The sequence below is a fragment of the Mobula birostris genome, chromosome 7, assembly GCF_030028105.1.
Source record: "Mobula birostris isolate sMobBir1 chromosome 7, sMobBir1.hap1, whole genome shotgun sequence".
In the NCBI taxonomy this organism is placed as follows: domain Eukaryota; kingdom Metazoa; phylum Chordata; class Chondrichthyes; order Myliobatiformes; family Myliobatidae; genus Mobula; species Mobula birostris.
The window spans coordinates 112091922-112104947 of NC_092376.1; the positions used below are offsets into that span (position 1 = coordinate 112091922).

Genomic DNA, 13026 nt, shown 5'->3' on the forward strand with positions numbered 1-13026 from the left:
CAACAGAGCAAGAATGTTTACAAACGCAGGGGAGGCAGGGCACGAACTAACACGTGATTGGCTGAGAGAGGCTCAGAGCGCTCTCATTGGCTGCTTGAATGTTTACTGTAATGGCGGCCACTCTTGAGAAGTTTTAAGAGTTGTTTAGAATGAATTTTTGTCATTTTCAGTAAAGAATTGAATAACCGCGTTGTAACGAATCAGCGACATGCGGGGTCTGAGTGTATATTGATGACTCAGGTGATCAGTAACATATATCCTTTATTTTTGAGGAAAAAAGGACATTCCTGGCGGTATACCCTTTGTAGTTAAGTGTTCAATAATCTATTCTGGCTGCAGGAGTACTCAACAAGGAGGCTGAAGACGTTCCCCAATCCATTACTCTCAGGGCAGGTACATTGACTGAATGTTTGGGCAGTACATTAGGGATCAGGAGCTCACCCTAATATTCCCTCGTATCCCATTCTGGGACGGTGCTGCAACACACATCATTGTTACCAAGACCAAGAAAGTTCTTCTCTGTATCTCACCTACTGTACACTCTCACATCGTTTTAATGTTACTGAAACCAGTCATAATAAACTCAACCAGCTTCTGGGGTGAAGGTGTCACTAGGAAGCCAACCATATCTATTTGGTCTGAAGGTATATAAAAATACACACACTTAACCCCCACACACAGACTGCTGGAGGAACGCAGCAGGTCAGGGAGCATCAATGAAAAAGAGTAAACGGTCGACATTTTGGGCTGAGAAGGAAGGGCAAAGATGCCAGAAACAAAAGGGTGGGGTGAGGGGAAGAAGGTGTTATGTGGAGCCATGTGGGTGGGAAAGGTCAAGGGCTGGAGAAAGAAGAGTCTGACAGGAGAGAAGAGTGAACCATAGGAGAAAGGGAAGGAGGAGAGGACCCAGGGGGAAGTAATGGGCAGACGAGAAGAAGTGAAAGATTAAGGTGAGGAATAGAGGGGGTGGAATTTGTTCACAGGAAGGAGAAATTGATAATCATGCCATCAGGTTGGAGGGTACCCAGATGGAATATAAGGTGTTGCTCCTCCACACTGAGGGTGGCCTCATCTTGGCACAAGAGGTGGCCATGGATCGACACGTCAGAATGAGAATGGGAATTGGAATTAAAATGTTTGGCCACCGTGAGGTCCCATTTGTGGTGGTTGGAGCAGAGGTGCTTAGCCACATGATGTGTGATTGGACTTGCATCTGCAAGAGGTCATGATAGGTTAGCCATGCATCTGGGACATTAACATTAACAAAACAGTTAAATATTATTACGAGCCAAATCCAGGTCATTTCACAGTTCTCATCAATGTAAAGGAGGCCACACCAGGAGCACCAAGTACAATAAATAACACTGATGGATTTGTGTGTGATGTGTTGCCTCACCTGGAAGGACTGCGTATGGCCCTGAATGGAGGTGAGGAAGAAGGTGTGAGGGCAGGGGTAGTACTTGGACCAGATGCAGGGATAAGTGCTGGATAAGGATCAGTGGGGAGGGATGAGGGAATCGTGGAGAGCACAATCCCTGCAGAAAATCGAGAGGGGAGGTGAGGGTGGTGGTTTTTGATGTCCATAGAACATCCTGTATAAGTCATTGGTTCAAGTGGAAGGGAGAGAAAACAAGAATAAACCTCTCTAATGCAGCAAGATTAAGTGATTGGAATGAATCCCAGCTAAGGTGACTGCATCATGGTATAGCACAAATAATCTAGAAACAAGTGTTTCTCCTGCGAATTTTATTTCGGATCTAAGTAAAGATGTAGAATTTTTGCCTGAGGATTATTGGATTTGTGAGTTTCCTGTGCTTACTGCATTCTAACTTGGATGTTAAGAGGATGTATTTTAGAGCATTGTGCCTGTGATTTGTTTCCTATTAGGTACCATTCTGACACCGAACTATGTGAGCAACAGCAGCTCGGATGTCTCCATTTGGTGTACGTGTGCCAACAGTGGCAACCAGCATGAAGAGTGTGAGAACCTCCTGAGTCTTTTCACAAGCAACAACTGCCTCGGTAAGCGTTGACAGATTATGTAATCTACCCTCAGGACCGCTAGCCTGGGTGACAAAAACTGTTCAGAATCCGGAATGGTTTACCCCTGTCTGTGAGACAAACCAGTCCCTCAAAGTTATGGGAAGTTAGAAAGGCATCTCCTACACCGAAATAGCTAGATAAATAACTTACTGCCTGGGTGAACTGTTCCATGATTAAGAGTCTAGTATCTAATGGAAACTACTATATTGTTACAATCATTTTCAGTTTCTTGTTTGGTGTGGGTGGTGGTTGTGAAATCTCTCAAAGAGCTGATCCTGCCCTTTGTAATCCCCAGCTTCTGACTATGAAAAATACATTTCACATCATTAAATGGGAACAAGTTCTTTTCTCTGATTTTAGACCCCCTTAATAACCAGTGATTTTCTCATTGGGGAAAAGGATTCATTTGGTTTTAATCACTCAATGGTGAAGGTGACAAAACAGCTCAGGTATTTATGTACCTTTCCTGGAAGGACAGGCAACGTGACAAAAATGTATTAGCTGCAAATGAGGAGCTCAGATGTTTGGATATTAATCTATCTGATGAATTATTTTCCATTGTATAACTTATAAGATCATAAGACATAGGAGCAGAATTAGGCCATTGGCCCATTGAGCCTGCTCTGCCAATCCATCATGGCTGACCCTTTTCTCCCGTCCTCAGCTCCACTCCCTGGATTTCTCCCTGTAACCATTGATGCCATGGCCAATCAAGAACCTATCAATCTCTGCCTTAAATACACGCAACAACCTGGGACTTAGTTGAGTTGGTGGTGAGGAAGCATTTGCCTTCCTCACCACCAACTCAACCAAGTCCCTTTGCATTTCAGATTTTTGGGTTTTCTCTCTGTTTAGGAAATAGTCTGTACACTTATTTCTTCTACCAAAGTGCATGACCATGCATTTTCCAGCATTGTATTTTATTTGCTGCTTTCTTGCCCACTCTCATAATCTGTCTAAATCCTTCTACAGCCTTCCCGTTTCCTCAACACTACCTGCTCCTCCACCAATCTACATATCATCTGCAAACTTGGCAACAAAGCCATCTAGTCCATCATCTAAGTCATTTATAAACAGCATAAATAGAAGTGTTGCCAACACCAACCCCTGCGGAACACCATTAGTCACTTGCAGCCAACCAGAAAAGGATCCTAATCATTGCCTCCTACCAATCAGCTAATGTTCTAACCATGCCAATAACGTTCCTGTAATAGCATGGGCTCTTAATTTGGTAAGCAGCCTCGTGTGTGGCACCTTGACAAAGGCCTTCTGAAAGTCCAATTATACAACATCCAGTGCATCCCCTTTATCTATCCTACTTGTAATCTCCTCAAAGAATTCCAACAGGTTCATCAGGCAAGATTTTCCCTTAAGGAAACCTTGTTGACTTTGCCCTATCTTGTCCTATGTCACCAAGTACTCCATCACCTCACCCTTGATAATTGAAGCCAACATCTTCCCAACCACTGAGGTCAGAAAACTGGTCTATCATTTCGCAAACACGAGGAAATCTGCAGATGCTGGAATTTCAAGCAACACACATAAAAGTTGCTGGTGAACACAGCAGGCCAGGCAGCATCTCTAGGAAGAGGTACAGTCGATGTTTCGGGCCGAGACCCTTCGTCAGGCCCGAAACATCAACAATACCTCTTCCTAGAGATGCTGCTTGGCCTGCTGCATTCACCAGCAACTTTTATGTGTGTTGCTGGTCTATAATTTCCTTTCTGCTGCCTCCCTTCTTTCATAAAGAGTAGAGTGACATATGCAATTTTCCAGTCCTCTGGAACCATGCCAGAGTCCAATGATGTTTGAAAGATCATTACTAATGCCCTCACAATCTCTACCACTACATGTTTCAGAACCCTAGGGTGCAGTTCCCCTGGTCCGGGTAACTTATGTAACGTTAGGTCTTTCAGCTTTTTGAGCATGTTCTCCCTTGTAATTGTAACTGCAATCACTTCTCTTCTCTCACACCCTTCAACACCTGGCACATTGCTAGTGTCTTCCACAGTGAAGACTGATGCAAAATACTCATTTAGTTTATCTGACATCACCTTGTCCCCCATTATTGTTTCTCTGGCCTCATTTTTTAGCGGTCCCATATCCATTCTCATCTCTCTTTTATTGTCACATACTTGAAAAAGCTTTTTCTACGCACCTTGATATTGTTTGCTAGCTCACTTGCATATTTCATCTTTCCCTCCTAATGATCCTTTTAGTTGCTTTCTGTAGGTTTTTAAAAGCTTCCCAATCCTCTATCTCCCACTGATTTTTACTTTGTTGTATGCCCTCTCTTTGCTTTTACATTAGCTGTGACTTCCCTTGTCAGCCACAGTTGTAGTGTTTTGCCATTTGAGTATTTCTTTGTTTTTGGAACACATCTATCCTGCACCTTCCTCATTTTTTCCAGAAACTCAAATCCCTTCCAGCATCTCCTGCCAATTTACTTTGGCCAACTCCTTTCTCATCCCACTGTAATTTCCTTTACTCCATTGAAATACTGCTACATCAGACTTTATCTTCTCCCTATCAAATTTCAAGTTGAACACAATCATATTGCGATCACTGTTTCCTAAGGGTTCCTTTACCTTAAGCTTTCTAATCGCCTCCAGTTCACTAAATAACACCCAATCCACTATAGCTAATCTCTTTGTAGACTCCACAACAAACTGCTCTAAGAAGCCATCTCATAGGCATTCATCTAATTCATTCTCTTGGGATCTACTACCAACATGATTTTCCCATGTTCAAATCTCCTATGACTATCATAACACTGCCCTTCTGACATGTCTTTTCTATTTCCCATTGTAATCTGTGGTCCACATCCCAGCTACTGTTTGAAGGCTTTTAAAGAACTGTCATCAGGGTCCTTTTACCCTTACAGTTTTCTAACTCAACCCACAAGGATTCAACATTTTCTGATCGAATATAACATCATTCTAATGACTTGATGCCATTTTTTACCAGCAGATCCATGCCACCCCCTCTGCCTATCTTCCTATCCCTCCAATGCAATGTGTTACCTTGGTCATTCAGCTCCCAACTACAACCATCCTTCAGCCATGATTCAGAGTTGGCCACAACAATCTAATAGTGCAACAAGATCATCCACCTTATTTCTTATACTCAATGCATTGAGATATAACACTTTCAAGTACTATATTTACTACCTTTCTTGATTTTGCATCCTTAATGCACTGATACTCACCCTGCTGGCTACAATTTTGTCCTGTCATCTGCCTGTCCTTCCTGAAAGTCTGACTGCATGCTATCTTTGCTTTTTTACCATTGTTCCTATCCTGAGTGCCTTCACTCTAGTTCCCACCCTCCTGCCAAATTAGTTTAAACCCTCCCTAACAGCTCTAACAAATAGTTGACGTTTCGGGCCTAGACCTTTCATCAGGTCCTGAAGAAGGGTCTCAGTATAAAACATGGACAGTTTATTCTTTTCTACAGATGCTGCCTGACCTGCTGAGTTCCTCCAACATTTTGTGTATATTACTTTGATTCCAGCATCTGCAGATTTTCTCTTGACTGTGAATAGAATGCTGCTCTTTTCAACATAAGACCGTAAGACACAGAAGCAAAATTGAGCAATTTGGCACAACGAGTCTAATCCTCCATTCAGTCATGGCTGATTTATTTTCCCTTTCAACCCCATCCACCTGCCTCTCCTTGTAACCTTTGATGCCTTTCTGATCAAGACCCTATCAACCTCCACTCTGAGTACATCCAATGACTTGGCCATCTGCCGCATGGGCAATTATTCTACTTACTTTGAAACCAGCACATCGAAATGACCCTAAGCCTCATGATGATTGCTGAGATGGGCATGCAGAGAATGCTTTGGATCATTCAAGTTAAGCTGTTTTAAAAATGCTGTTTAAGTTTCAAATGGGAGCCAGTGACCAAATTCAATGATACCTAATGAACATGCAAACAAAAAATATACTCACTTGGTAAGGGAGCATCAGTGAAAAGATAAACAAGAGTTATCATTACTGTAACAGTAACTCTTATATTCCTCTCCCTGAATGCTGCTTGACCATTTTCCAGGATTTTTGGTGTTTTGTTTTCAGATTTTCATTATCTGCATTTAAAAAAAAATTCAATCAGTGTTATTCTTCTTGCCTTCTGTAGTTTGGCAGCATATTTATCTCCAAATCTGGTATCAAATGATAGACAGCTCAACATTCACTGCTTGAAAAGACCAATTTCCGGCTGATTTCCAGCCTGGCGTTTGACATGATTTGTTCTCTTGCAGAAAATTCTATCAGATGGTACATCAGTTCTGCACTGTTTCGCACATGGAATAATGAACACTCTGCAGTAACAACAATTCAACAACTATTGTTCAGCTTCCCTGAGAAGGTCCGGCCAAGCAGTGATGCCAGTCCATTGGTCAAACTGGTCCCAAATAAGGTAAAGCCCCTTCTGATCTTCTATTCAGGCACTTCCAATATTTAAAACATTGAAAGCAACAGATAATGAAGATATAAATGGTTTATCTCTTAAATCTTGGCTTGGTATTATTAGTTAATTGGATACTTTTAGGATAGTATAGACTCAATGCATTTCTATATTGTTCCATAATCACGTAGAAAACCTACAGCACAATACAGGCCCTTTGGCCCACAAAGTTGTGCCCAACATGTCCCTGCCTTAGTAATTACTAGGCTTACCCATAGCCCTCTATTTTTCTAAGCTCCATGTGCCTATCTAAAGGTCCCTTAAAGGACCCTGTCGTATCCGCCTCCACCACCGTTGCCGGCAGCCCATTTCATACACTCACCACTCTGAGTAAAAAACTTACCCCTGACATCACCTCTGTACCTACTCCCCAGCACCTTAAACCTGTGTCCTCTTGTGGCAACCATTTCAGCCCTGGGAAAAAGCCTCTGACTCCATCATGTCCTCATGACAACCTTGGACTGCAGTCTTATGGTAGATCTCATATTCTCATTTCTCATGACATCAAAAGAGACCATTTGGCCCATTGACCAATGCCAGCCCCTAGAGCAATCTTATTAATTTCATTACCCTATTTCTTTTACATTCTCTCACATATGCTCTTCACATTGTCACAAGCACTCCCACCACCTTCCTACACCAGGGACAATTTATAGTGGCCAATTAACCTAACAACTTGTATATCTTGGGGATGTGGAAGGAAATAGGAACACCTGGGAGAAACCCATGGGGACACAGAGAGGACGGGATTGAACTGGGCAGCTGGGGTTCTGAGACTGCAGTACGACTACCAAAAGTGCTTCCCACATCTGCACAGGTAGAGCATGGGTCTTCAGTTTGCCCGTTCTGATTGAGGAATATTCATTTGAGGACAACTCCTTTGTAGACAAACCATAAACACATGAGATTCTACACAAATCATAAACACACGAGATTCTACACAAATCATAAACACACAAGATTCTATAGATGCTGAAAATCCACAGTAATGTACACAAAATGCTGGAGGAATTCAGCGGGTCAGGCAGCATCTATGGAAAGGAATAAATAGCCACCGTTTTGGGCTGAGACCCTTCATTGGAGCTGGAAAGGACTGGGGAAGGGCCAGAATAAGAAGTTGGGAGGGGTTGCGGGGATGTAAGGAGTACAAGCTAGAAGATGATTGGTGAAGCCAGGTGATGGGGGAGAGAAGATGAAGTGAGAAGCTGGGAGATGATAGGTGGATAAAGGTAAAGGACTGAAGAAGAAGGAATCTGATAGGAAAGGGGAAAGGACCATAGGAGAAAAGGAGGGAGGAGGGGCTCCAGGGGGAGGTGATAGGCAGATGAGGAGAAGAAAAGAAGTAAGAGGAGAGCCAGAGTGGGGAATGGAAGAAGAGGGATGGGGGAGGGAGAAAACTAACACTTTTTAGAGGGAGTGCCATCAGATTGGAAGCTATCCAGACAGAATATGAGGTTTAGCTCCTCCGCTCTGAGGGTGGCCTGGTCATGGCAGTAGACCAAGGCATGAACTGACATGTCTGAATGGGAGTGACGATTGGAATAAAATCCTTCATAGACAACTCGGTTACCTACACAATTAGAACAGTTTGGGAAATGAATATATCCATACGTCATGCTATGCTCCACCTAATTTGCTTCAAGATAGCTATCGCTTTCTGTACTGGAGTGCCTCATCACTACCAACTATTTCATCTAAACAACATGATTTTAAAAGCTGAATCCGTGTGTACGGTGAAGGCCAATGTTTTGGGTGCAATTCTCTGACGGTAGAAATATTTTGCATTATCAGGTGCATGTTGCTTCCATTCATTTTTAACCTTTCAGAAGATAGATAATTACCTTGTCTGATTTAGTTAAACATGAATCCTTAGCTGAAGTGACATGGTTGTATTTCATTGCACTACACAGTGGTCTGAGAGTTTGATATGTCTAAGACGGTATCTGTTTGTCTTTCCACTGCAGGATTGTGATCATGGTGGCAAGCTGAAGGCTTCTCAAGAAAAGTTCATGTCTGAGAAACTAAATGACTGTAATTCCAATTCAGGGACCGACACCCAGAATCTCTCTCCAATAATATCCCATGCCATCACATCACTCTACGTCTTCATAGCAATTGTCGAAAATGCCATTTGAAAGGACGTTTTATGAAGACAGGAGAGTCTGTTTTTTTTTTTATCATGCCTTGTCTCTAAATGTGTTTGCTTTTAAAACAACAACCAAATGCCTGAAGCATAGCTTGAACCGAGAAAATAGTTTGTGAAGATAGCCAATCGATTTAACATTGCTAAGGTATCAATCAGAAATGTAATCGGGCTTATTCCATACCAGTTTAACTTTCATTATAGCATAATTCACTAAAGTTATAAAAGCCAAAATTTCTTTATGCAATTTCCAGCATAGCCAATATGAGTGCGTAACTGATGTCTTACTAACATTAAATGCTTAACAATTCCTTCTTAATGTCTTTCTGGGAAGAATAGCATTATATCCAGACACTCTGTCAGTTGAAGTTATCCATTTAGGTATTTTTTAACTGAACCACATCTTTATGGGACTGTAGATGTTCTCGAACTGATAATATATTTATTTTTCAGAAGGGAGTTAAGTGGCAGAGACCATTTACTAACATTTAAAATAAAAGACTATAGAAGCTGTACAGTACTGCAGACCACCTAGCCAGGTAAACCTTCATTTTGGAATGTCACTGTATCAAAATGAGGTCTGAATCTCATATCCTGCAGATGTGAGGTGTGACCACGCTTCCTCCAGTTCTTGCTCAGTGACTTGGGATCAGGAGATAATTGCTTCCGCTCTGCCTTCTGTGGGAAATGAGACACTTCCACAAACCGGGCAAGAGGTAGCTGATGGCATGGGTGGTGGGGTAGTTTGTGAGATGGGCTTCAGTGAACACCCCATGGACTTGAAGTTCTCAGTATAAACCCCATATATTTCTTCTCCATTCTGAGTAGTCGTGGGCAAGGATTCCCTGGAATTAGTATCATTGTTGCCTTTCTTCAAGAAGTCTTTGGGCACATTATTACGGCTTTTTACAGATGTCTCATCAATGGAATGACACCACGAAAGGTGAATCTGAAAGGACAACGGTAGAAACGAAGTATTAATTGTGCTGCAGTAGGCAGCTGGAACCGTCTCTGGATTATCAAACGAATGAGAGGATAACCAAATGAGGGCAAAGCACTGAATACCACTTCTTAAAAGGCAGTTTCCACCGTAACTGGTGTGTCCTGCGGTTAAAGTACTGGTACTCATCTACTCACTGTGATCAAGGGTGCAATGCTTTCCATGGCACAGGTCAAAGAAGTGTTTTTAAAAAGTAATCACCATTGTAAATAAGAAAACTGGTATAGTGATTTTGGGAAGTGCAAGCTCACACAAACTGCAATCACCAGATAATCTCTTTTCATGGTACCTAGTGAGGGATAGCTCCTTCTCTTCCAATAGTGTCACAGCATAGTTACCCTGTACCAATGTCTCCCAAGTGTCACGTTGCACCTCTATCTTATACTATACATTGTTTGTAAATAAGTCTGATGCTTTAATTGTTATAATGAATGAAATTGTGGCATAATCTGCTGAGTCTTGTTTAAGAAGTAACCTTTGAAATCTATTATTAGTAATCTAACAGCACTGTCATTTTGTGTAGTAAATGTTTTTGTAATGTGACATACGACAGCTGCTGTCATCTTCGGATGGTGTTGGAAAATGACTGTGAAAGCATAGACAGCTGGACCGCATGACTGTGGTGAAAAAATCAATTTGAAAAGTAAATTTACTGTCACATTATATATATTTTATCAGTGATAACAGATTAGATGATTGTAAAGTGCTGGTCTAATCTTTGGATTCAAAAGTAATTCATAAACTACTTGAAAATGACTACTTTTAGTATCTGCTACTGAGGATTTTTCAGAGGATTGGAGTCCTACAATTTACTGAGAGTTATCTGGCATCTTCTACAAATATATTCTATCTATGCCATTGTCTATGCTTCAGTGTATGCTGTTGCTGAATATCTCGACTATACATTCAGCACTGAGCCAGGTAGTCTGACGGTTAAGTTCCTTATCTCTGCTGAGTTAGTTGTCCTCATATGTGTTTTTAGAGATTTTGAGGGTTTACTTGTGACTTGTTCACTAATAAAACACAAGTCAAGCTACACTGTGATAATGAAATTAGAAGATTGTTCACTTTTTACAGCAGAGTTATTATTGGGGAGGTTATTGAAATTGTCAACATGATAAGCCATAAAAACCTAAGGAGCTATCTTTAAACCATTGTCTGGAATTTCCTGTCCAATGTTTAACACCAGTTTCAACAGTAGATCTGCTGACACTTTCATTGCTAAAGCATATGAGCCAAATTGGAATAAGGAACCATATACAAATCACATTATACATGATGGAGTTTTTATGGAGACAATTCATAACAACCCAGGTGAAAATTCAAAATTCTGTGAGTTCTGTGACCTCCTGTGACCTCCAAAGGCTGATTTACAAACATGCCCGAATTGTTGTCGCAATTAAAATATGGTCACAGGCACTTTCAGCTTCGTTCCAGGTCACTGCAACTAATCAATACCAACTCTTGTTGTTTGCTGCTCTCCGCTACATGGTGGTGGTGGGGGGAATACTCAAGTTCTATACTCAAGAGGAGAATGCCTTATCTACTTCAGGATAAGGATTTATCAATATTTAATATAAAAATATAGAACAAGCAGAAGAGCATTAGACATAACAGCTGAATTAGGCCATTCAGCCCATCAAATCTGCTCTGACAGTCCATCATGGCTGATTTATTATCTCTCTCTATCCCGTTCTCCTGCCTTATCCCTGTAACCTTTGATACCCTCACGAATTAAGAAAGTAACAAGCTCCGCCTTAAATATACTCAATGTCTTGGCCTCCACAGCCGTCTGTGGCAATGAATTCCACAGATTCACTACCCTCTGGCTGAAAAAATACCTCCTTATCTCCATTCTAAAAGGACGTCCCTCTATTCTGAGGCTGTGCCCTCTGGTCCTAGATTCACCCACTGTAGGAAACATCCTCCCCCAACCACTCCATCTAGTCCTTTCAATATTCGTTAGGTTTCAATGAGATCTCATCATTTTTCTAAACTCCAGGGAGTACAGGACCAGAGCCATCAAACAGTCCTCATATGTTAACCCTTTCGTTTCCAGAATCATTCACATAGACCTCCTCTGAGCCCTCTTCAATGCCAGCACGTCTTTTCTTAGAGAAGGGACTCAAAACTGTTCACAATACTGCAAGTGCAGTCTGTCAATGCCTTATAATGCCTCTGCTAATACATCCTTGCTCTTAAACCCTAGTCCTCTCAAAATGAATGCTAACTTTCCACCTGCCTCCCTCACCACTCACTCAACCTGCAAGGTAACCTTTATGGAATCGGGCACAAGGACTCCCAAATCCCTTTGAAACTCTGATTTTTGAATTTTCTCCCTGTTTAGAAAATAGCCCACACTTATATTCCTCTACCAAGGTGCATGTCCATACACTTTCCTACACTATATTCCATCTGCCACTTCTTTGCCTATTCTCCCTATCTATCTAAGTTCTTCTGCAGACTGACTGTTTCCTCAACACTACGTGCTCCTTCATCTATCTTCGCAAACGTGGCCTCAAAGCTATCAAATCCATCATCAAAATCATTGGTATATAATGTGAAACGAAGAGATCCCAACACTGTTCCCTGCTGAACACCAGTAGTCACCTGCAGCCAACCAGAAAAGGTCCCCTTTATTTTCACTCTTTGCCTCCCACCAGTCAGCCAATCTTCTATCCATGCTGGCATCATTCCTGTAATACCATGCACTCTTGTCAAGCAGCCTCAGGTGCGGCACCGTGTCAAAGGCCTTCTGAAAATCTAAGTGAGCAACATCCTTATCCTGCCTGTTATTTCCTCAAACAATTCCAACAGATGTGTCAGGCAAGATTTCCCCTTTAGAAAACCATGCCTACTTTGGCCTATTATGTGCCTCCAGATACCCCAAGCCGCATCCTGAATAATGGACTCCAACATCTTTCCAAACACTGAAGCTAGGCCAAATGGCCTATGATTTCCTTTCTTCTGCCTCCCTATTTCTTAATGAGTGCAATGAGTGAATGGTTCCTCTGGAACCATTCCAGAATCTAGTTAATCTTGAAAGATCATTGCTAATGCATCCACAATCTCTTCAGCCACCTCTTTCAGAACCCTGAGGTGTAGTCCATCAGGTCCAGGTGACCTATCTACCCTCAGACTTTTCAGTTTCCCAAGCACTTTCTCTTTAGTAATAGCACCTTCACTCACATCTTGCTCCTGACACTCTCAATTTTCCAGCATACTGCTAGTATCTTCCACAGTGAAGACTGATGCAAAATACTTATTAAGTTCATCCGCCATTTCATTGCCCCCAATTACTACTTCTCCTGTGGTCCAATATCCACTCTCGCCTCATTTTACACTTTAAATATCTGTAAAAGCATTTACC

General features: G+C 41.8%; 1 protein-coding gene across 1 annotated transcript in view; it reads left to right on the forward strand.

Annotated features, from left to right (window-relative positions):
- LOC140200371 (GDNF family receptor alpha-4-like) overlaps positions 1–10807 on the forward strand; it is a 54080-nt gene extending 43273 nt beyond the window's left edge. Inside the window, exons 6-8 of the mRNA XM_072263603.1 lie at positions 1888–2022; positions 6308–6465; positions 8478–10807. Coding sequence (XP_072119704.1) covers positions 1888–2022; positions 6308–6465; positions 8478–8648 — 464 coding nt within the window. The 3' untranslated portion in view covers positions 8649–10807. The remainder of the gene's footprint in view (positions 1–1887; positions 2023–6307; positions 6466–8477) is intronic.
- The last annotated feature ends 2219 nt before the right edge of the window (positions 10808–13026 follow it).